At 49.1% G+C, this 24,360-nt stretch overlaps 9 protein-coding genes across 9 annotated transcripts; 7 read left to right on the plus strand and 2 right to left on the minus strand.

Moving 5' to 3' along the window:
* Positions 1–1,473: 1,473 nt before the first annotated feature.
* On the plus strand, positions 1,474–2,186 carry N7515_008797 (glycoside hydrolase family 11 protein; the record flags this gene model as incomplete). The annotated part of the gene is made up of 2 exons (XM_056669541.1): positions 1,474–1,730; positions 1,787–2,186. 2 exons carry the CDS (start codon positions 1,474–1,476, stop codon positions 2,184–2,186), a joined length of 657 nt encoding a protein of 218 aa, XP_056519371.1.
* A 1,778-nt stretch (positions 2,187–3,964) lies between these two features.
* N7515_008798 (aminoglycoside phosphotransferase family protein) lies at positions 3,965–5,659 on the plus strand (the record flags this gene model as incomplete). Its single annotated transcript, XM_056669542.1, has 5 exons — positions 3,965–3,986; positions 4,038–4,322; positions 4,380–4,745; positions 4,800–5,258; positions 5,301–5,659. The coding sequence occupies 5 exons, from the start codon at positions 3,965–3,967 to the stop codon at positions 5,657–5,659; spliced, it is 1,491 nt and encodes a 496-aa protein (XP_056519372.1).
* Positions 5,660–6,060: 401 nt separating this feature from the next.
* On the minus strand, positions 6,061–6,922 carry N7515_008799 (uncharacterized protein; the record flags this gene model as incomplete). Its single annotated transcript, XM_056669543.1, has 2 exons — positions 6,061–6,575; positions 6,754–6,922. 2 exons carry the CDS (start codon positions 6,920–6,922, stop codon positions 6,061–6,063), a joined length of 684 nt encoding a protein of 227 aa, XP_056519373.1.
* A 1,316-nt stretch (positions 6,923–8,238) lies between these two features.
* On the plus strand, positions 8,239–8,520 carry N7515_008800 (uncharacterized protein; the record flags this gene model as incomplete). Its single annotated transcript, XM_056669544.1, has 2 exons — positions 8,239–8,269; positions 8,330–8,520. The coding sequence occupies 2 exons, from the start codon at positions 8,239–8,241 to the stop codon at positions 8,518–8,520; spliced, it is 222 nt and encodes a 73-aa protein (XP_056519374.1).
* Positions 8,521–10,239: 1,719 nt separating this feature from the next.
* Positions 10,240–10,684, minus strand: N7515_008801 (uncharacterized protein; the record flags this gene model as incomplete). The annotated part of the gene is made up of 3 exons (XM_056669545.1): positions 10,240–10,263; positions 10,325–10,440; positions 10,495–10,684. The coding sequence occupies 3 exons, from the start codon at positions 10,682–10,684 to the stop codon at positions 10,240–10,242; spliced, it is 330 nt and encodes a 109-aa protein (XP_056519375.1).
* A 2,084-nt stretch (positions 10,685–12,768) lies between these two features.
* N7515_008802 (uncharacterized protein) lies at positions 12,769–14,522 on the plus strand (the record flags this gene model as incomplete). Its single annotated transcript, XM_056669546.1, has 4 exons — positions 12,769–12,772; positions 13,157–13,247; positions 13,309–13,513; positions 13,566–14,522. The coding sequence occupies 4 exons, from the start codon at positions 12,769–12,771 to the stop codon at positions 14,520–14,522; spliced, it is 1,257 nt and encodes a 418-aa protein (XP_056519376.1).
* Positions 14,523–15,719: 1,197 nt separating this feature from the next.
* On the plus strand, positions 15,720–16,559 carry N7515_008803 (RibD family protein; the record flags this gene model as incomplete). The annotated part of the gene is made up of 1 exon (XM_056669547.1): positions 15,720–16,559. The coding sequence occupies one exon, from the start codon at positions 15,720–15,722 to the stop codon at positions 16,557–16,559; it is 840 nt and encodes a 279-aa protein (XP_056519377.1).
* A 738-nt stretch (positions 16,560–17,297) lies between these two features.
* On the plus strand, positions 17,298–17,810 carry N7515_008804 (uncharacterized protein; the record flags this gene model as incomplete). The annotated part of the gene is made up of 1 exon (XM_056669548.1): positions 17,298–17,810. The coding sequence occupies one exon, from the start codon at positions 17,298–17,300 to the stop codon at positions 17,808–17,810; it is 513 nt and encodes a 170-aa protein (XP_056519378.1).
* Positions 17,811–22,515: 4,705 nt separating this feature from the next.
* N7515_008805 (F-box protein) lies at positions 22,516–23,982 on the plus strand (the record flags this gene model as incomplete). Its single annotated transcript, XM_056669549.1, has 1 exon — positions 22,516–23,982. The coding sequence occupies one exon, from the start codon at positions 22,516–22,518 to the stop codon at positions 23,980–23,982; it is 1,467 nt and encodes a 488-aa protein (XP_056519379.1).
* Positions 23,983–24,360: the final 378 nt, after the last annotated feature.

Consider the following 24,360-nt stretch of genomic DNA (forward strand, 5'->3'; position numbering starts at 1 on the left):
CCAAAACCTTGAGTCAAGGCTGCAACGGTAACATGACTGGGAGGAAGATAGGCTTGTCCAGCGAGAATGCGGGTGGCAAAGAGGCATACACGGAGATATTCGTCATAGTGTTGTACACAGGAATAAACACCTGAAGTCTGAGCTCATCGCTCTACATAATGACGTTGAACGCATGATATGGTTGACGGAACGCAAAAGTGTAGTGGCATCTGTGACAGGGCCTCTCCGATGCTTTGTCTGACGCTGTGTTTATTGACGATGTTATTCGAAGCTCACATTCTTTAGCAACTAACTACAGTAAACACTGATACCTCAATCACGGGCCGGGAAAACGTGCAGCAGGCCACTGCTCTATGAGACTCATCTGTCCCATATCGACATGTCGCAAGTTGAAGAAATGACCCGCTCCGACGTGACTCTGTCTGGATCAAGAACTGCAGGCGGGATACTGGGAATGCGGAGCAAATCTCCCCACATCCTCTTGCAAAAGTGCCATACATAGTCAAAGTCTACTCGAAGTCTTTAGGTTGTGCGCCCGAGTTATGCAGGCATGTACTCTTAGTGAAAATCTCCGGGTCTCTCTGGATGACATGAGTGCCACGTGAATCGCCTCGAAACTACCCGCACGACTCCCGGAGTGTTTAGAATTGTGTGATAGAGCGCGATGCCAAGAGCACTAAGGCTTCTTGCGTTTGGCATTTAGCCGAGATATTGTTTGTGTTGATCTCAGGTGATTTGCACCAGACTACCTAGACCAGGGGGATAAGAAGTCTGTGGGGTTGAAAATAGCCTTTGCTGAATCCTGATGATCCATGGGTCTACTCTATAGATCGTCCATCTAGTCCCGCTTTTATGACTTTATATTCACTTCATTTTGAACAGACGAACAGACAAACAGATGAATAGAAACGAAACTGGTAATGTTCGTCGATTTTCCCGGCTTACGCAGTGGCTGATCTTGGCGTTAGCCTCGGGCGCTCTCGGCTGAACCAAGCTTCCGCCATGAAGAATTTCCCCGCATCTCCAGACTCCACCAGCGCTTGTGGCTGAATTCTGTAACAGTCCTTTTCTGCCACGGTCCCTTTCAATTTTAGCCGTATGGAAGGGTTAGATGCCGTCAATTACTCGACCCAAAACGCCGACAGGCCGAGATTAGGCTGGGCCCGCTGGGGGCATCCCCAGAGATCTATAACTATTTCGACACGGGAACAACAGGTGGGTTATTGCTAATACCTCGTATAAACCATGACCCACTTGTGATTGGTGCAGTGAAGACTGGCGAGTATAGGATAAATGGGACCAGTGGATAAATTGAATCAAGATATCCAGGGGTTGAGACTGTTTGGAAACACTCGCCCGGCATCCTTTCGTCAATATAAAAGGGACAGGATTTCGTGAAGAAAAAGACATCTTACTACAAGACAAACAAGACAATTCAATCCCTCGTCCAACCTTTTTATCAAGATCCTCATCATGGTTTCTTTCAACAGCCTCTTCGTGGCTGCCTGTGCAGCTACCAGCGCTTTCGCGGCCCCCAGTGAGTCCTTGGAGAAGCGACAGGCAATCACCACCAGCCAGACTGGAACGAACAATGGCTACTACTATTCTTTCTGGACCGACGGTGGTGGCCAGGTCTCTTACACCAATGGCGACTCCGGCTCGTACAGTGTGAGCTGGACCGACTGCGGAGATTTCACCTCTGGCAAGGGCTGGGCTACTGGCAGCGCTCGGTAAGTCCATACCATCTGATTTATTTGAGCGATTTGCTTATATGTGTTATCTTTAGTGACATCAACTTCTCCGGCTCTTTCAACCCCTCCGGAAATGCCTACCTCGCCGTCTACGGTTGGACTACCGGCCCCCTCGTCGAGTACTACATCATGGAGAACTTTGGCGAATACGACCCCGGCCCCAGCATGACCTCGATGGGAACCGTGACCAGCGATGGTTCCGTCTATGACATCTACACCCACCAGCAAGTCGACCAGCCTTCCATCTCGGGTACCGCCACCTTCATGCAGTACTGGTCCATCCGCCGCGACAAGCGCAGCAGTGGAACTGTCACCACTGCCAACCACTTTGACGCTTGGGCTGGTCTTGGAATGGACATGGGCTCCCACGACTACCAGATTGTCAGCACCGAGGGCTACCAGAGCAGCGGTTCCGCCAGCATCACAGTTTCCTAAGTTGGCACAAGCCCTGCAGTGGCTTCATGCAAATGATACGCTTTGGCTATAGCAAAGTCACCTATGCTGGAAAACATGGAATGGAACTGTTTGCAGAAGGGACAAGAATGTGGACGGGGACTTGGTTAAAGGCTACCTAAATACCTACTCTATCAGGCTCTTGATGTCCAACTAGTTTGGCCATGAAAATCTGCTTTTACCAAGATCAACTGAAATATGTTCCAATGTAGTGGTATATGACTAGAATCCTTTGTAGCTATCAAGTCTCTATGAATTCCCAAGGTTTGATGTCCAGACCTAGAATCCACTGAAATTAATCAAACAAAGGAAGTGTTGCAGCCCAACTAGTTGCGCACGACTATGCACGCGCTTCATCCAACTGAAGCAAGAACTCGGTCAAACGCCAGAGCTGGATTACATGAGCCACAGAGGAAACAGAGGCTGATTTGAAACGAGCGAGGAATTAGCCCATTTCTATGGACTGCACCGTCCATCTCACTCTCACTCTCACTCCCCATCATCATTCCTGCATCCTCCCTCGCCTTAGTTTCAATTCATAATGTTGTTCTTGCCGGCCAGTTGGCAGGCATACTTGTCGACTTTTGCAGAGTTTCTCGTTCCCCGGCGTGACACTTGTCATTTTTGGTCTCCACCTCGACCTCATCTTTGTCCAATTGCGTTCATGATTGCCGAAGATCATTTAACAGTGGATATTGTTGTAGGATGTGCTTCGGCGTTTGAGAGCCCTCCCACAACTGCATCTGTCGGAATCTGCAGCTTTGATCTTGAACAGGAAGTGCCGAAGGGCGATCCTCATTGTGCGCATCTGGATTAGGATTGCGCACTGCGGTCTCAACAGTGAGTACAGTCCTTCGTACAACCGAAGGGTCTTGTTCGGCGTCTCAGGTCTGCACCAAGCAATTTGTGGGTCCAGGGTCCAGATGTGGGTTTTCCCGCTGCTAGCCTGCTTGTTCCAAACTTCCAATGTTCCTGGATGCGCTGTCGTAGATCGCGCTTGGCGGCTGCGGCGAGGCGGATAATCCGTTCACCCGTTCCAGTCCTGCTACACCTTGGCGGCTTGGCGCCAATGCGAACTTCAAAAACATGCATCAGATCTGGAAAGGGTGAAGCGCGCTTTTCTACGCCGCAAAAGATCCTATCTAAATGATGATTGGTGAAAAGATGGACAACTGCCAACTGGCTTCAGATCTATAATAATGAAACTTGCCCGAAATTCCTTTTGATGATCTCTGCCAGCATGCTGCTGCATGCGCTTACACTTCGTCTAACCGGCCGGGGCGGTTAGTCAGTGCTACAGGGGCTGATTACTGTGAGGATGACCAGGAGGATATTGATCTTTTGAAGAAGGGGTGGCCGTTCAGAGACCACGAAGAGATTAACTGACGGTTGGAAATTTGGGCCAAGTACCGGATTGAATGGGTCGGCATGCGAGCTCGCCGAACTGCCTCGGCCCTCGTGCAGGTTGCGCTTTCCCTTTATAGCTGTCCAGGGAATTTTCAGTTTACCGGTTTGATTATGACCAAGTCTGTGTTGCCTGCTAGATGTTGTTAGATCGTGTTGGATGCCTGGGTGCTTGAGGCATCACATATATGATAGTTTGCCTGCACTCTCCCCCCTATCTCTTTCTCCCCTTCGTTCATCCCAATACAGTATTGTATCTTCACCCAACTCATCATATTCGGCCTTCTCTCATCCACGATACCACATCCCACTCCCGTTCCAAGCGCAATAACGCACAGCCCTTCTCGGCGCTTTCAATGGACCAAAAAAATACTTATGGTAGGCTTGGCCTTTCTCAAGTGATTGATATTGATAATAATATAAATACAGGGCTTGACCCTCACTCATACACAAGCGGTCGATGGCTTCGGGACGACAAACATCAACGCCAGCTACGCCAGATTGACTTTAACTTTGACGAGCTCTGTCGGAGGGTAACTGACGTTTCCCATGGGATCAAACACATCAAAAGCTGTGAGAAGAAGGAGGGTGGCTTCAACAGGGTGTTCATCTTCACCATGGACGATAGTTCACGCGTCGTGGCGCGGCTACCCTTCACATCAGCTGGCCCAGCAAAACTAGCCACTGCTTCTGAAGTAGCAACTATCCAATACTGTGCGTGAAACAACCTGTGAGGGACCCGCGCTTGCGCTAATTATCTGTGTCACGCAGTACAAAGAAACACCAGCATTCCGATCCCTAAAATACTTGATTGGTGCGACGACACGGCGAATATTGTTGGGAGCGAATACATCATCATGGAATATGCGGCTGGCATTTCGCTACACCAGAAATGGCCCTACATGGCGGGCGATCAGAAAGTCCGGTGCATAGCCGCCATTTACAAAAAGCTCAGAGAGATGGTTGATCTCAACTTTTCGGCCTATGGAAGCATATATTTATCCACCACACCATTGGACTCTTCCTCTAGGCTACCGCTAGACGGCGACTTCTGCCTCGGGCCCCACTGTGGAACAAGGTATTGGGCTCGTGGCGACCCCAGGTACTACCACCATACAGCTCCCAATCAAGGTCCATGTGAGTTTGCTATAACCTCCATTCCTGGAACCAGGACTAAGTCTCGGAATACAGGGTCGACGATCGGTGCATATGCTGATGGCCTTGTCGATGCCGGTCTTTCGAGGATCCCACCGAAGGACTCTCAGCTCCCTAATCGATCAATCTATCAAGGCTCGGTTCAGGAACATTTAACTCTTCTGGAATGTGGTCGTGCGGTGCTAAATAAAATGTCTGCAGATACTAGGGTCCATGGTGCAGCTGTGCCTGTCTTGTTTCATCCCGACCTACACAAAAGGAACATATTTGTTTCGCATGATGATCCTTCGGTCATAACTGGTATCATCGATTGGCAGTCGACCAGCATAGAACCCGCATTTTGGTATGCAGATGAGGTCCCCGACTTCGCAACCGGTTCACCTTCCTCCGCAAGTGCCGAAGGAACAGATAACAGCGAGCTATGCACAAAAGCCTACGAAGCCTGTACCCGGTTTCTCACTCCAAAGCTCGCACTCCCTAGGTCAATGGATGAAGGTTTGTTTCGACCCTTTCAGTACTGCTACAGAACGTGGGTAGACGGCGCCGTTGCCTTTCGGGATGAGCTCATTGAAACCGCTCAAGACTGGGAAGCCCTCGGATTGCATGGTTCGTGTCCATTTGCCTTACCGACCCCAGGAGAGATGTCTCTGCACCGAAAGGAGTACATCCGTTTTGAGGCAGCTCAGAACCTGAAGCGTGATTTGTTAAGCTTACTTAACACTGCATCTGATGGATGGGTTCCTCTAGACGACTGGGAAACGGCAAAAGCAGGAAATAAAGCAACGTTCAAGGAATATTTGGAAGCCGTACTGACAAATGGTGATCCGGATGATGATGAGCCTATCAGGGATGAAAAAGACCTGCGAGATATTTGGCCCTACGATCTGCCGGAGTAATCGGTCGTCTTCCGTGGATTCAAGTCTTCCATTATTCGCGACTTCATGCTAGCAAGCTCGAGTTGTTACCCCTAGCCAGTTCTATGATGGCGAGTCACAATTCTAGGCATGGGTTGCCACGGGTAACTACCACCTTACTGATCGCGAAGGAGCATCTATGATCAGTCGATGGGACACACTTAGGAGTTAAGCCCTGAATCTTTCGAAATGATAGCACATGTTGACAACTGCTAGTAACTACATGGCACTAAGATTCAGTTCTCACTGGTAGGCATTCATTAACCAAAACAAGTAGACCTCAACAGGTCTTTGGTGCACTCTCGCATATTACAATAGACCCAGGGTTTCTTGGATGATCCGAGTGGAAGAGAAAATGTAAGAGCAATTGGATCATCTGCATCTCAGACAGCACATGAATATCGGCGCTCGTGCTTCGACACCCGCTTGTAGTTGTTCTCTCCGGCGCACAATTCAGATATATCCGAAGCACCTAACTCAACGGGACGATGCGGAATGACTTGTTGAACAAATTGTTTCAGTGGAGGGGGCTTCGCCATTGGCGCTGGAGATACCGTTGATAGAGCTCTGAATCGAGCTCGACGTTCCCGCATGGCCCACGTAATGGCAGCAAGGGTCATTATTGCAAGTGGAACCCCAATCCCGGCACCTATAGCAGCTTCGCGGGAGACATTGTAACCACAATCAGTTGTCTCTGAAGACTTCGAACCTTGAGCACCTTTCACTGCAAGTCCAGCCACGCCTGGAATGGCAGTACCGGTTGGAACACTGACTGATTTGAAATTCCCGCAGCTGACGCTCCCGTTCTTCCACGAGGCCGTGCCACAGCAATGCACCGTTTTGCTTCCATTGTACTGGGCGGCGACGATAGGAAATCCCGCATTCTCGTTATACGGCACTATAGGCAATTTCGGTCAGTCAATGGACTGTGTCGGAATTACCACTTGAACTTGAATGATATTGCTCACTGCAATAGGTCCATGAGCCGCAAGAGTCCCAGCTTCGGTCGGTACAGCTTGCGCGTGAGAGTACAAATCCTCGCTTTCCTTGTAGATAGCATAGACCGTTGGACATACAGATGTCGGCTCTGTTGCAACAAAATGTTGTTGCGTCGGAGGTGCAAGGGACGTCATCGTTGGCCTCGGAGCCGTCGGGGTTGTAACAGTTTATATCCGACAAAGCAGATATGGGCCACAAGAGGGTCGCGAGAGCGAGAGAAAACAAGCTTACTTGTCTCTTGGTCATGATGATGGAAACTCCACAATGAACATCGACGGAAGATAACGAGCTCTCCTTGCCAGAACACGAGCTGTCTTCATAAGCTGCCAAGGATCTTGCTTCCTTTGGTCCATATTGTGTAGCATACGGAGTGTTCGCGGGGTTGGCACGAGGTTGTGGCTGATGATTGGAGGATAGATGGCTTGCCAGCTGAGATAAGGCATAATCCCCCGGCAAAAGGACCTCGAGATTCATGACTTTATGTCATGTCCCAGTACCCTTACACTAAATTCATGACTTCAAGGGGTTTTTAACTAAAGAGGAGGTTGAAATTAAGTTTTCACTTTGCGGTTCGGCAAGTATACATTCCGTCCAAGGTTGGAAGGTTGGAGCCTTGGAAGCGCTGATCCTTGGCGGTGCAGGAGTTTGAGAAGAATGGGAAGGCGAAGCTTTGAGGTTGGTTGAAAGCAGAGGTGCATGGATTGCTTTGTCAATGCTATGCAAGGCTGTGTACATATCTGTCCAGTCAAACATACCAAAATTATGTCAATGAGCTTTAGATACACAAGGGACCTGTGTTCATTCTACAGACACAAGATACGACATGTTCAAATCAATAGCCATGTAGGTATTGCCATCGAAGCTGCAAGATCTGCTGGGTTCACCACATCACCAACAGCTCTCTTACTTTTACTTCTGGTTCATCTGATATTCAAATTATCTACATCTCAGTGTAGGCTAAGCATGGCCTGACATCCATTGAGCCACCAAATTAATGCGGCATATCTATACCTTGCATGGGAGGCTCGTACCTAGGATGGCTAGTAAGATTATTCACAATCAAGGTTGCCACATGTGGTATTGATGTTTGAATAGGTCTGGTTGATGTAGCCTGTTGAGCACAATATACGCGAGGAAGTATGTCGATAACTGTAGCAGAATGCTTGTGATGGACTCAGCGTGTTGGGACAGTTATGGCAATAAGCACAGAGCGTGGTTGCAGCTGCCTATATGTGAGAGAAGTAAACAAGGCAACTAATATCGTTGATATCGTGACTGAGCAAGTCACGAGGTCTACGGCCAGGTATATATTGCTCTTGATTGTCGTCGTGCTTGTCGTCTTCCCTTTTGCTTGTCACATCTCTCATCTCCTTCCTCATCTTCACCTCGCGACGTCGTCGAGTTCATTTCTTCATCGTCGACCTCGTTCATCGTCGACTCATCATCGTCGACTCCATCATCGACTTTATCATCGTCGACTTCTCGTCGTCGACTTCATAACCGTCGACCTCATCGATTCCCCGACTTTGCGAAATAGCTCTCCCAGGGAATTGGAACATCCCATGGGAGACCTACATGGCTCCTATCTCAACGGTTTGTATTTTAATCTTCCTCGATCCCAGTTCAACCATCATCATCACTAACCCCTGGTAGGCATCGAAATGACTCCGAAATGGCCCAAAGCCATTGGCCGAGCTCACCGCGCCGCCGATGGCCTTTCCGAGGACGAGGCTTGGGGACTAGTCGCTGCTGCGATTGTTCGGAAAGACCCGCGAGAAGGTTGGATTGTTCGACGAGGCCTTCAGAAGGTTCGCGACTTGCTCCCCTCCCGTCATGGAGGGTGACTCACCTGGATTTCGACTCTGCGGGGTTTATATCCAAGAGCTCGAAGTGCTCCACATTCGGTTGTTCAAAGCAAAAGCGATGCCCTGACCTCGGGAGGAAAGGTGATCCGACAAAGTGGAGCACAATGCAAACTCGTCGATACCAGGTGGAGCCCTACGATCCTGACATTCTTTCATGGCTCTAGCCTCTGCTGGCATTTTGCCGTGGTGGCAGCTTGGGCTGTAACAGGGGCCCCCGCCCAACATCCTCCCCAGACTCTCTCCTGACCTGCCCCGGACGAAGGGGAATTCTGTCCGGTATGTGGCTCTAGGTGTCTCTACTCTCTTTTCATGCCCCTGTTTCTTTTCATGCCCCTTGTGTCCTCGGTGAGATGTTCGGTAGCTTCCGAGAAGGATGGAGTTATTTTATTTGTGTTGACTGTCGAGCCGCCCACCAATAATGACCAAAATCATTGACGTTACCTTCTGATTCTATGCCTCTCATGATAACCTCGTAGTTCTTCAGCTGGTACTGTGGTACATGGAGATAATAGATACCCTAAATTTCTGACATGTTCAAGAGGCACCTGATACATGCGAATTTTGTATGCAATACGGTGATACCAACCCCGACTTGTCCCACAAGCTGTCCCTGTTGTTTGCTCAAGCGGTCTGTTGCGGTGTTGCGGTCTCCGTGTGGGGCTAATACAGTGGCGCCGTAGATCTGAAAAGCTTGGCATTATTTCACCCGGTACTTCCACCGATTCCGGAAAGGTTAAAAGTTGCATGCTCATGGTATCGAGAATAATCTCTAAGTAAGAGAGTGAAGAGACAAACAGTGTAACCTTGAGATTAGTCCGCTGCAAGAGGGAAAGAAGAAGGAAGAGGAAACTATCTACAAACAAGGCTTAGGACTGGTTACAGGTGACATGACTACATGTTTGACAAACATGGAGGGAGAAGAATTGTGGAGTTTGATGTCAACCTTCTTCAAGCATTGATCTGATGAACCTAAACCTCCACGAGTCCACCGTCTGTTGAGATACCAGAAGATGCCTGAGCAGTCAACGGTCGGGCAGCTCCATCTGCCATCACCATGGGAGACCATCATTTCCATTGACGAGACATGTCGAAGGCCAGCACGACTGTAGTAGTGCTGTGGTACCAATCATTCAACGCTCGACCTTTCATCTTCACCGAGGTGTACTAGCGGATAGATAGAGCGAATCGGTGTGTCCAACTGATACCAGCATCACCGGGATTGGCATCATCTGCCGTCATGCGGAGTAGGCCGACTCTAACTTGAAAGGCCTGACCGAAATCTGGTAATAACTTCCGATATTTAAGCGATGTACCTTGTTGGGTACATATGTTAAAACCAGTAAAACCAGAAATCCATATGATCTTTCATGATTGATGTATTCTCATTTCGCCATTATTGTGAGACACAGCACCGATGTACGCAAGACACCATGCAAGGTGTGAAACCACAAGCCCAGCTCCATGAGTCAATGAGTCAGCATCACGATGATACTACACTCTAAGCGAGGGAACTTGCAATTAGCCCCCGATGCACCTATCTCCTCGGATATGCTCTTGTTGGTAATGCACTCACAAATTCTTGTACCATTCTTATATCTCCTCGGAGTTCTTCCGCCGACACTCCAGACTGCGAGTTATCTGATACTCCGGCCTTACGCCCACCACTTATGTACACATCCCGTGTACCCATCCCATGACCTAAATTTTGCTGCTGCTCCCGGTCTTGCAGCGGCAAGGGGGGTTCACTCCAGCTGATTATGGAGGAACGGTGATTCCCGCGTACCGACGCATTACGATCATTGGAACTGGGCTTGGCACCCGAGGAGCCATAGGGTGATTGGATTGCATTTGACTTGGATATGATGGCTCGGAATGGAGGCAGACATCCGACGATAATCGCTGTATTGGTTGTTATTAATGTTCCGTAAATAGGAGTTCTACTACCCAACACACAGATTGATGATTCAACGACGCTCCATACTGCGAGGGCAGCTTGGTCTGAATATGCTTTTCCGGTGATCTCAATTGCGCGGACGATCGCCGCTGCGACTACCACGAATCCGAGACAGAACAGTATGGCCAGACCGATTTTCTGCTGCATGTTGATCTTTGCTTGCCAGATGATGCGTAAGGGTAGAGACATGACTTGTCGGGCGTTAGCTGAGCTCTGCTAGACAGGACGGAATATTCGTCATACTCAATAGGTCAGTGAGGATATCTACTGCAGTGCTATACGAGATGGAAATTATAGATCCTGTTTGGTCAGATGGCTTGGTGCATTTGCCTGCAAAATATTAGGAAACAAGATCTTGAACTCGAGGAAAACGAAACCCATCATACCAAATTTGAAGTAATTGGATGGTGGATGGCACGTATAGACCGATGCAATCCAACATCCAATATATGCCAAAGCAGTGAATATCACAGTAGCCCACCACGCCCGCCTGTATCGTGGTAGCCCGTGGGATATCATCCAGAAGAGTGCCAAGAAGGAGGCCTTTACACTCCATAGCACGGACCAAAAGAGTCCAATTATTGTAAACTCGTAGTAAGTGTAGCGAAGTCCGTGGTGAACAATATCCGGCCCTGTCGTGTTGAGAACCAAATAATAGAGATGGGGTGCTTGTAGTGTTTGCAGAACCGCGTTCGATATCAAGAAGAATAAGGCGAGCAGCATAAAGTAGTCATCGGCTAGTAGTCGTTTTATGTATATTATTCGAATGGCGATGCGTGCAGTCGTAAAGAGGATGCCCAGTCCCGCTCCCACCCAGGTTATGGCGATGAGACCATTTACCGAAAGCTGAGTTACCAGTCCCTGAGGAGGCGGAAGGTCCGCCATAGTCGCAGAATATATTGAGACTGCAGCTGGAGCACTGTATGGGTATCCCCACTCCAGTGAGTGGAAGATGGACGAGCCGCTGCGATATAGCAGTTCAAGTTTGCTTCACCATGAAGAGGTCTTGGGGGTGATTCAAAGTGGGGTTGGTGTCCCTCGGGTTTCTGTGTACAGAAGGCCTGACTCCTGAGTAACAGCTTGACAGAATTTGTTCGTTCAATTGATTCTGCGGAGTGGACAAGACCGGGGGACCCCGTCAGGCGAGATTAGAAGGAGGGCAACGCAGCTTGATCATGGCAATATATGTATTTGCGAGTTTCGTAGTAAGCCCTTCATAAATGGTGAAACATCAAGTTGTCATGCGATGTCATTGCGAGATAGTAGAAATTTGGGTCCGGTCACATTTGGGTACTGAGGCTTTTCTTCTGTGCAGGCTCAGCCCCGGGGTGGTGACCAACAAAATCAATGAGAACGCTAATGTATGCAGTCCCGATTTGAAGAAAGGAAGCCGACAGAGTCTTTAGTCGCATTTGATATTTTCCTTCCTATGGATGTATGATATTGAGGACGAAGGGAAACTTGCAAACGGGATGGATCCCAGAGCTCCGCGGGCCCCGGCTTGCATTTGTATGTGAACACGGCAACAGGGTAGCAAGGGGTAATATTGTGGCTGGTATGGCGTGCAGCAAGCGTGTTTTGGAGCTTATAGAACTCACAGTCGGAAGAATGCAAGTATCAGTTCAAAGGAATTCGCTTGTGTGACTAGATGATCAGACATAGCCCAGTCGACCAGGAGGTTGACCGACGGATAGCGTCAACTGGTGAGAGTTGCGTCAACTGGTGAATTAACTGTGTACCCACTGAAGGAGTCCGGGATCGGGTAAAGAGTAGCAATCAATGGGGTCCCAATTACACAGCCCTCGAGGACAATTGTTTTAAAACAGTTTTTTATGTAAACATACTTAGAATAGTTGCCTGAGCTATCTGCTCCTTCTTCCATCTTCGACTGGCCTTCTGCTCCAGGTTAGACAACAACCTTTCGAGCATAGACCTCCCCGGTCTAACGAAGGCGCCTTTCAAGATAACTGTGAGGTTAAACCGTGGTTTGTCAATCAGACAGGAAGCATGGGTGGGGCCAACGAAGGGTGTCAGGGACTGCGTTTGCTGTGCAGACTGAGCTTGCCCTATGCGGTGTGCCGCGTGCAGGAAAACGCCCCCTGAATTCTCTGAAAAGAGGAGATACACGCCAGGCGGCCAGTCCCAAATATCTCTGGAGTTCAATCATCAACTGTGCCTTCCAAGCAGACCCCACCAAAAATGCGCCTGAAGCTTCTGTTGCTGTTGCAGCTCCCTGGCCTCGGGTATGCGGGTCTTCAGACTTCATCATGCAAATGCGTAAGTCGACCATCCAAAACCCAACTGGAAGAACGCCTGCTTCAAACGTTCAAGTACAGCGACTGAATGGCTGAATTACTTTCTAGACTCCAGGAGACCCCTGTTGGCCCTCACCAAGGACATGGGATGTACTCAACGCGACAGTATCTGGGAAGCTAATTCGCAATGTTCCACTTGCTATCTCTTGTTACCCTGGAATCTACCAAGACAATGAAAAATGCGGAGATGTTTCTTCGCAATGGTCAAATTCGACATTTCACCAACTGTCGCCTGTGGGATACTATCATCGTGCAGAAGGATACTGCCTTCCAATCACCGCCGGCTCTCCATCGAATCGCAGCTGTACATTGGGACCAGCACCGGTGTATACAATTAATGCCACAGAGCCTGAGGAGGTAGCAATTGGTGTGAAGTTTGCTCGGGAAAATAATGTTCGTCTTGTTATCAGAAACACCGGGCATGATATTTTGGGCAAGTAAGTACGCCCGATAGACTATTCAGCGAACGCATTATTCTGACCCGCCACCCGCTTGCAGATCTGAAGGTTATGGATCTTTGCAAATTTGGATCAAGTACATTCAAAAGGGGATCTCTTTCCAGGAAAGATATACTCCTTCGGATCCTTGTGCGAGCAACGAATGGACTGGCTCTGCAATGACCATCGCCGGAGGCTACGTTTGGAAGGATGTGTACGATGTCGCCTTTAAACGCAAGATAACCGTTGTTGGTGGGGGAGACCCGGTCCGTGAGAGAATTCATCCATAAAAAAACAAAGTGCTAACATTCTGCGAAGACCGTTGGCTGTATTGGCGGTTACACACAGGGCGGGGGTCATTCACCGGCGAGTCATGACTACGGCCTTGCTGCGGATCAAGTGCTAGAGGCCCAGGTTGTATTGGCGAATGGCAACATTGTCACAGCCAATGCTTGTCAGTTCCCAGATCTTTACTTTGCGATTCGAGGCGGAGGGGGCGGAAGTTATGGCGTGGTCACGTCGATGACCGTCAAGGCGTACCCCAGCAAACCTGTCGTGGCGCAGTCCCTTACAATAACCCCGCGCAGCGATGATTCGGAAGTACTGTTAGACGCAATTACTGATGTATACCAGCAATATCCCGACATCATGGATGCAGGATTTTCTGGTTATGGCTCTTGGTCGATCGGCAACACTACAGCCGCTTCCGCGAAGCGGGCGGCCGTTTATATACACATTGTTGCGGCCATGGGCAAGTGCATTGCCGAGTCGAAGGAGGCATTCGATGCGCTCTTTGAGACACTGCAAAAGTACAATGGCTCTTCTCTTGACATATCTGTGGCCTGGTATGAATTTCCAACCTATGGAGCATACTACCAAGCTATGTCTGGTGTATCACAGCCAGTTGGCCCCCCGAACTCAGCCATGACATCACAAATGTTTGGCAAAAGTGCCTTGACAGCTAATCGCACCGCGCTTCGCAATATCATTGGTATCATGGCAGGCAGTCCCGAAGAGTGTGCATCAAACACCGTCGAGCTTGTTGGTGGTGGAAAAGTCCTCACAGATGGATTGGATAAGTACTCTGGGGTCAATCCCGCCTGGAGATCTACCTATATCGTCAACATAGTGAGCAGGGCCTGGACTGATGACGCCGATGCACAGGCGATAAAGAATGATGTTACTTATGTCAAGGGAGGGGCTATGAGATCACTCAACCCCTTCCTTGGGAGCTACATGAACGAGGTATGGACGTCTTCCCTTTGGCGCGACTGAACCATTCTTCTGACTGTAAAGGTAGGCCAATTGCAATGACCCCCTATGGGCGACTGACTTCTTTGGCACGAATTATGGGCGGTTAGTGCTCATTAAGCAAAAGTACGACCCGACGGGCGTGTTTTATTGCCCAATGTGTGTGGGGAGCCCGTCTTGGTACGAGCGGCGTCTGGACGGAGCGGACTATGGCCCACTCTGTCCCACGGGGCTGTGATGCTCAATTTTGGTGAAGGATCGCAAAGTCGCTACCTCTAATGTTAGGTATTTTTTTATTGTTGCATATTCCGTTGTCGACGACGTTGTAAGGGCCCAAAGCTTCGTTGATTTAGATTCGCATATACGTTATTCGTGGTGAAATTCGTCTCAATAATCAATCCAACGGCTTCGGCCATCGAAGCGTGAAGACACGTGGACATTGGGAAAATATGCAGCCACGTTGGCTGTACGAACTGCACGAATGATATTGGCTCTGGCTGCAGCATTCGATTTGGACTCGCTCCAGAGCCAATATCATTCGTGCAGTTCGTACAGCCAACGTGGCTGCATATTTTTTCGCATACACTCTACTGTGAGTCTATCCAATTGGACCTTCTGCAGTAGATTGGTTGAGGGGCTATCCGGATTACCCTCAAGGACCAATTGAGTTTTCGTGAATGTAAGGGGAGTTGGTTCGTTGGAAGAAGAAAAATTTTATCTCTGATTCAACAACGTGACACCGGGCTCATAACTATGAAAGTGTGAGCCACAGCAGAAACGTGCATAGATGTAATCTAGAGAAGCCAAGGGGAACCAATCCAATGGAAATGAATATTGTGTTGATTGGCGAGCTTGGAGGCGAGCACTCGGGAACGAGACACTGTGTGTCTCGCTTACCGAGTGGGGATCACCTCACCATGCGCTAAGGCCTATCTAGAATAGTGTATATACATGACCATGACCCACTATTCTCGACACCTACAGTCTACACTCTACACAGTACTAGTAAAAGCCCCGCAATTGCACGGGTGTTGATAGGCGCGGCAGGCGCGGCATCTTGCATTGGCCCAATTGAGTTTAGTTACATAGTGGGCTTGGCGCCTATGAAGCCTGGGGCATCGATATCAACTTCATCCCACCGCCAAGCTTCGGGTTTTGAGGTCTCTATTCAACAACACACGGATACAAGAATCGATCCATCTCAACACTACAAAGGTCAACATGAGTGAACCAGCTAGGGATGAACTATATTTCCCAGAGTCAGACAGAGGGTTCTTAGAGCCCCATCTACCACCCCAGGATGGCTCTGGACCCAGTCTTGATCTCCCCTTCACAACACTCACATTCGCTACTTCACTTGACTCTTCTTTGGCTTTATCGCCTGGCGCACGCACAGTGATCTCGGGGCCGCAGTCTAAGGCGATGACTCATTACCTACGTTCTCGTCACGATGGCATTCTCGTCGGCGTTGGTACAGCAGCAGCGGATGATCCGGGTCTCAATTGTCGCATCGCAGGAGTCGGGGGGTATGGAAAACCCGGCTTAGACGGCCAGCCCAGACCAGTGATCATTGATCCGACAGCCCGCTGGGAATTCTCGGAAGATAGCAAGTTGTTCCAACTTTGCAGAGAGGGACGTGGCCGCGCCCCCTGGATCATCATCGCAACTGAGAATGTAGACCCGGAAAGACAGGCACTGTTGGAAAAGTACGGCGGGAAATTCATCACAGTCAATATGCTCAGAACGCATACTGGTGGACATCGGGTTGACTGGCAAGACTTGCTCGTCATTCTGAAATCGAAGGGTCTCAAGAGCATCATGATAGAGGGAGGTGGCCAGGTCATCAAGTCTCTGCTAAGCCCAGCATACATGTCGTTGTTGAATAGTGTCATTGTGACAATTGCTCCAACGTGGCTAGGCGAAGGTGGTGTGGTCGTTACACCTGACAGGCGGTTCGATGACGGTGGAAATGCCATCTCTGCAGCGAGGTTAAAGAATGTCAAATGGTATCCATTCGGGGAAGACGTCGTTCTTTGCGGGCAGATAAAGCTTTCTGAATGAGACTTTGAATTGGTTTTTCCGACATCTCAATCATTCCTGCAAACATGGTATCTACCCAAATCACTCCTCGGCATGACTGAGCACATTGCCAGCTGGACCTGTGCTTCCATCCCCTTTCTTGAGGCCGTCACTGAACCTTGCGACACGAAGAGTGAATAATTCTGTCGCAGCATCTGATGAGACATAATTTTCGCGGCGGATAGCCATCTCATTCGTTTGCTGCACGATATTGAAGTCACGATATCTTCTCCCGAAGCATGTTCATTTATCAGACACTATGTACCTCTAGGCTTAAATCATTGAGCTTATCGGCCTCATCGACTAGAATGAGCAAATTCTGGCTTGGCGTTCAAAGTCCATATGCTACTCCTCCTAATTCTACCAACTGGCCAATCTTCATCTTTCCAAAGCTGCAAGACTCACGACAATGAGTCTTTCGGGTTGATGAATTTCGCAATAAGACAGGCCTGTCATTTCTAGAAAGACGCGGGCCACTAACAATGACATTGTTTCTCTTCCTTTGTCCTTCACAATTATCTTTGTCTTGGGACCAACCATGAGTAAAAATGAAGACGCAACAGATAAATAGCCCTTGCCTCCGCCATGAAGCTGTTGTCGACACCAGGGGCTCCTCATGAACCGTGGCCCGCACCTGAGCATTTACCACTCCCTGGCAGACAACTACCACCACATATCCTGGCACTCTGGGAATCGGCCAAGGCCATAGGTATAAAGAACATGCCGCAGCCCAGTGATAGAACCCTATACGAGCGAGTGCTCAGAGCCCTCAGGCGACAGATCGTCTGCCTCCGGTATAACCCAGAAAAGCACGAGCGGGTGATTGGCAGGCTGCAAGCACTATCCCATCTATCCCGCATCCGCACGCAGACCAGGGATAACACTCGCCTTAGACATCTCTCTGATATTCTCCAGAGCTTCTTGCCTCCGCAAATTAGCCTGCTCAAGGCTGGCCGCAGCAATGACCTTATAGTTGCAGAGGCTTTGGCACGGATGGTTCTGGAATTCTGCGCCCTTCCAGATGCTGCTTTCGATGACGAGGATTATGTGGGCCCGGATGGGAGGCCTTTGCGCCTGGGAGATGCGCAGCACATTCGCCGACGAGCTGACTTGGAGGCTGATGCAGATGATAGTGAGATGGATCCAAGTGATGACAGCTATATCGCTCGCGTGCTGCTTGGCCCGACTTGGAATGACGATTTTGTCGACATTGAAGTCATCATAGATTTGTGAATGCTTGTGTGAGTGGTACCTATGCTCCAATATTTCTGACGGTGTCTTACGAGGTATCGTGTCAAAGTAGATGCAAACGCTGACTGCCGTTTGGGCCGCACTACCTAGCCCGTGCGTTTGATATCCGTGATATATGATTGAAACGTGGAAAAGTCCTCCCGCCATAATGATAATCCCGGTGGTGCAGTGATGAAATGCCGTAGTTCGCCACTTCTAGGCTGATAGATCTGTACTTCCTAGGTAGGAAAGCCTGTGCTTCGATTTTCCTTGCCACTTGAGTCAAGGTTCGCATGTGCTAATGAGAACTATCAAGTCTATTACTGTAGCAAGAGAACACTTACAATACAACCTATGGTTTGCTTCCCTTGATATTTTTTCTGCGGCTTACTTAGTAGGATGCCTATAGGCTATAGTGCAATGGTAATGCCGCCGATCTTTCTCTGGGGACAAAGACTGAAAGACAGACGATGCAGTGCTTCAATACTGATATACGCAGTAGTTACGTTGAAATGGTTCAGTATCCCGTTTTGACAATACATTCCGAGACTCGTGAGCCCCACTCTGTCTAGGTAACTAGCCAATGGCGCGAGTCATGGCTCCTTCCCCATTGAAACAAGCACCGGGCGATCTCCATTTCTAAATCTGTTCCATACAAATCCCTGTTGACTTGATCGCCCAAGCTAATGTGGAACCTGAATCTGATACCAAAAAGAAGCGAAAGAACGGTAGGACCGAGCGCATCAGACGGGCTCTGGCACAGCAGTTTATTGGTGTCAGGCTGTCAGCCCGGTCCGTCTCAGGCAGATCCAAGCTGGGCCATAACGTCGATTGCGCGGGGCTAAAAGAGCCGCAGCCTTCAACGGTTCAACCCCTTTTCCACAACGCTTTCATCGCCGCGAAAAGGTTAATCTAAAACGATCCCGTCGATCGGCATTTCAGATAACTGTCCCAGTGTGATCATGCGATGCACCAGCCAGCTGGCCAGCATGAATCTTCTATTCGAGCAGAGCTACGTCCTCACCGCATATTTGTGTGCGCTGTATACAAAGTATGCTGTCCATATATCTGGGTTGGAATGATTTCAGGTCGCAAGCCCCGAAAAGCCCCGAAGAGAGGCATATATCGCGGCCCCCTGCCGATTCGCCCATGCTAATATAGTCCCTGGACGACCGTCGCATCGTTGCATGGATAAACCATGCCATGTTCGATTATGGGAACGCTGTGATCAAGTCAAACTGAGCTTTTGATGCCCCGCGAACAGCTAGATTGTACCGGGTTCCCCTCATGGAAGTAGCCGCCTACGCCGCTGTATAAGCGCCAGGGGCCAAAATGCCGTTTCTAACTAATCTTGATGCCTTAATGCCTGACTTTGGCCTGACTTTGGCCTGATTTTGCCTCGGAGCCTGAGGTTTTGGCCTAGGAGCCTGAATTACGACAGGCAGAAAAATAGGGCTGTCTGAATTACGATTACACTTGACTTAATAAGCGAGGTACCATACTTTTGCTAGCTCGCTGTCCAGCCATAAAAATGAAGCCTTTTTATCCCATACAAACGCATACATCTCCAAGTTCAAAGGTGGTTTACTCTCCATGTGCGAAATGAAGCCTTTTTGTCCCATACAAACGCATACATCTCTAGTTACGGGAAGATGCATGGTCGGTTTGTCTGGGTGAATATAGAATTAACCTATGGTTGGAATTAAAATAAAATACTGTAAGGGATTAGCTTGTAAAGGTTTCATTAGCTATTAAAGCATCGAGGTTTACCTGTGCATTATTCCGTGCCGGAGAGAGAGCGCTGGTAAACCACCTTCAAAAACGGAGATACATGCATTTGTATGGGACAAAAAGGCTTCATTTTCACACATGACGAGTAAACCACCTTCGAATTGGAGATGTATGCATTTGTATGGGACAAAAAGGCTTCAGTCTCACACATGGAGAGTAAACCACCTTCGAAACTGGAGATGCATGCATTTGTATGGGACAAAAAGCTTCAATTGTACAAGCATATGATTACAGTTTACATTACATTGTACAGTGCGGTGTAAAAGGCGGTCAGGGGGCCTGGCCAAAATTTCAGGCTCCTAGGCCAAATCAGGCCAAAGTCAGGCATTAAGGCATCAAGATTAGTTAGAAACGGCATTTTGGCCCCTGGCGCTTATACAGCGGCGTAGCCGCCCGTATGCACTGTGACTTGGTGGTCACAGCAGCATTGATGTTCGTTGGTTACAACAATGCCTTTTCTCCTTGCTAGGCAAGAAGCTTGACAAGGTTGTGTCACAAGCCTTACAGGGATGTCACAAAGAACCGACAACGCTATTGGCAATAGTCAAATCTGGGGTTCGCTACATCGGTCACTCTATGTAGAGGATTTCCTCTGCCGGGTGGGGCTTTCCTATCTAAGCTGCCGCCGCTTTTATGAGGGCGCTCAGAGTCAGGGTCACTGAGTAGATTTCGGTCCGGACTCCGGGTCACTGAAGTCTCCATGAGCTGCCCAGAGCCATCACGTGATGAATCAGTGCTGATGTCCAATGGCCGCGCACTGAGCGCTCACTGAGCGCTCACTGTCCGGGCTGTCTGCGACCTCAGGCCTGTTACAATGATGCCAAGAACGTCTCAAACAAGAAGAGTATACCACTTAAACTATATTATCAAAGGTGAAAGGCAAACAGAAGGATGAAGACAAGTGGAAGGTGATAAGTTGATGTAAGCCTGCCATGTCATCATTACCCGAACACATCCCTGAGATCCGCCTCGAACACCTGAAGGCTGACGCTGGTCAAGCCGGAGAGTACTGGGGGCTGTGGGGGGAGGCGTCAGAACGGGCTTCGAGGGACGCGGGATCAGCTACTTTGGCGTCCTTCCAGTAGTCAGGGGAATATCAAGGTCGATATTGCGGTCTACGTGCGGGGTCCAGTCGTACTGGCGGTCAGGGTCAAGTCTATCGTTCAAAGTGCCTTCGCAGTTTCTGTTCCAGTGTTTTAGTACCATCAGACCCCGATTGCGTGCTATCAAAGCTGAACACTCGCCTTCAATCTCCGCCTCTACCGGATCGACCACTTTCACAAGGTTCAACATCAGGTAGCAATATTTCTACCGATTTACCTCAGACGACCGGGTAGCTAGAAAACTTAAAGGCAAAATCTAGGCTCAATTCTGGTCTAAGTTCAGCTACTGATAAGATCTCTTCGCCTGCAAAACATGATTTTCAATAGTTTTACAAATTACAATATGCTGGTTCAAGCTAATTCATGAGCGTATCTTGAATTCTTGATGCGGGACGAAATCAAGCGTTCGCCGGGGGTGGGGTGTGAAGGGCTGGAGCGAATCTTGATACAATTTCACTAAGCCAGGTGCTACTAATCTATCAAAATCTTGGAGTGAGCATGAAAGTGCGAACAGGAACACGGTACAAGTAGGGTCGGTCGTAGGGGCACGTGTGCACACGTGACCTGGCCTGTTAAGCTGTTACAACTTACAGGGGGGAATAGAAGCAGACAAAACGTCGGCAAATCACCTGTTCTGGGTGTAATCACTACTACTAATTAGAAAGGACATTCTTTTAATAGATGCGCCAAAGCATAGTCTAGTGAAATTTATGGTATTCTGGTTGTTTAATTGGCGTTCAAAAAAGGTAGAAAAGTTGAAGTTTTGATGGGATGCCAGGAACCACGTTACACGTACTGTGTAGTTACACAGTAAAATTCGACACACTATCCCCATCAATCACATGCAGCCTTCTTATTTAGATCGCCCCATAAAAAGAAAACTGGCGCAGTCAACTAGGCTGACTGTTCGGTCTCGCGGTCACGATCCTATCCAAGTAAAAAGCCCCACAATTTACAAAGACAAAGGGGCTAGTTATTCAAATTTCAATTGACCTACCATTTTCACATTTCAGCCTATGCCCCTCGAAATCACATTCGGAATAGTACGTCGCTTACCAGTCTGGCGATCCCCTAAACGGGCTGTGATCTACTACCAGGGCGAAGACGGTTGGATGTGTCACCCACCGGAGGCTTAGTCATGGTCACGTGCCCCCGGTCGGTAGTTAGCCAGCTTCATCGATAGACAATATCATCATCTTTCTCTTCCCCTGGCTTTCCACCGTCACAGGATGAGTTTCCTTGACTCGATCTACATAGAACCATTTTCTTATCAGTTTAACTGGGGTAATCAGTGTTCAGCAGGTGTCAATGATGCACGACTTCTCGCCAATGACCGCACAAGTACTCCCGTGGGTCGTAGGACTCACGTAGACGGTAGGAGGGTCAAGCGGTGGTGGAGTAGGCCCGTAGGGTGAGGCAGAAGGAGGTGGGGGGGTTCGTAAAGTTTGGGTTCGTAACTTGTACTTACACAGGTGATGACAGCACACACCACACCGCACAGGCGGTGGGGAGTTATTATGCCGGGTGCTACACAGTCAGTATGTATATCTAGATCACGTGACCCGGTATCCCCTTAGTTATGATGTTAAGATCCTGTACTGTGGTTATGAATTGGAAACCTGACATGACAACTACCTGTTAGTTGTCATAGTGGTCTTTTTGGTTAACGCCTGGACTTACTAGGTTAGTACGTTAGGCAGGTGGTGTCAGGCCCACATGCCGTAACATATGATTTGGGTGCTTCGGTAACGCTCAGCAATAAAACGCACTTTATCACCCTGGAAGTCCCGGGTTCAACTCTACAATATCACATTATGGCTGATACCAGCCCCCCCGCGCTCCCCCTGGAGCTCTGGAGCTGCATTGGCTCACATCTACGCAATGCCGACATAAAATCTTTGCGTCTGACATGCAAGCAATTCAACAATACAGTGTCTCTTCGACTCAATCGGGTTTTCTTATCCGCCAACCCCCTCAACATAGACGTCTTCCGCAACATTGCTTCACACGACAAGTTCCGCCATCAGGTCAACGAGATTATCTGGGATGAGGCGCGCTTGCATCGAGGTCCAGCACGAACAGATCAAACTAATGAGGGACATGAATTGCTCTCGGACGAGGATGGACCCGATAACAACAGAGAATGGGCTGCGGGATACTACCAGGAATACAGAGAGGAGATCATTGAGCGCCATGAGTATGAAGAGGGAGATGGGTGTCCTAAATGGTTCAAAAAGGATTGTGAAGAAACCCTTTACGTTCTAAAACGCCGGAAACGTCGTGATGTGGACAGGCCCGACCTTATCGCGCGCAGAGAACAGGTTCTCGCTCACCCTTCGCTAAGGGAGCACTGGCAATATTATCAGCAGTTGCTGCGTCAACAGAAGGAAGTTCTTGCCAGTCAGAGTGATTTGGAAGCGTTTGCGTTCGGCGTTAAGCAGTTTCCTGCCCTCAAGAGAGTTACCATCACACCTGGAACCCACGGCAACCTCATCACCCCGCTTTACCCGACCCCTATGATTCGTGCTTTCCCGAAAGGTTTTAACTACCCCATTCCTCGTGGTTGGCTGTACCCTAGAGCCATTGGGGAGCCCGCTACTGCATATTCATGGAATCAATACCCAGAACTTAGAGATCGGTACCGCGGGTTCTGCACGGCAATGCGCGTCCTCGCCAACGAACCCAACTCTGTCTCTGAGCTGGTGATGACTTCCAACTCTATCCCCACGGGAATCAACTGCACAATCTTCGATGAGCCCTGCGAAGAGTACGACCATTTCGCTACCGTGCTTAAGAAGCCAGGCTTCCGTCGTCTGGACCTTGCCTTGCTTGTCGGTGGTAAACGGGATGAAGACCTCGAAGCATGCTGGCGATCTCTGCTTAATGGGCGTTTGCGCCGGGCAGTCGGCGAAGCAAAAGACATGGAAGAGTTCAGGCTGCATACAACATTTGATGAAGATCTCTACCATGACGACGAATATCCTGTGCTCCCATTACAGGGCATGGTGCCTGTGGAACAATGGTCCAATTTGCGCCATTTCGAACTCTCCGGCTTTGTTCTCCCACAGCATGATTGCGTCTCTTTCCTCAAGACGCTACCGAAATCCGTCCGCTCCATTGAGCTTAGTATGCTGCACTTCCTCTCTCGCGGTGAAACCTGGTATAGTATGCTGGAAGAGATCCGGCGAATGGTATCGGAGGGCACGCTGTGGGGGAGACTGGGATGCGGGCTCAAGACCAAAAATTACCGTCGGCGTGCCAATCACGGCGGGGAGCCCTAGACTTGGACACGGTATATGGGTTGAAAAGGAGGTAGAGGATTTCATCTACGGTGAAGGAGGAAATCCCTTTGAGCAGCGTTATCCCCTTGACGTCCGCCTTGGAGTTGGTGTGCTGAGAGATGCATTGGACCCCGATTTTGAACATTCACATGACCGACCGATGCTTTGATAAAAATGGATATTTGTAAGGAAGATTATGACTCCAATGAATACTGATTTGAACATGTGCGTAAGGGTCCATTGTCAGCCCACTAAGTCTTTTTACAATGACGGGAGTATATACTACGTAGATTGAATGGTTGAATGGAATGGAGAAGCAAAGAAATTCTGGCTAGTAGATACATAAAGTAGGAAAGCTGCCCACAGGGACAGAAAATG

This window comes from Penicillium bovifimosum (genome assembly GCF_028826915.1).
Source record: "Penicillium bovifimosum strain IBT 22155 chromosome Unknown utg000006l_segment0_segment0, whole genome shotgun sequence".
Classification (NCBI taxonomy): domain Eukaryota; kingdom Fungi; phylum Ascomycota; class Eurotiomycetes; order Eurotiales; family Aspergillaceae; genus Penicillium; species Penicillium bovifimosum.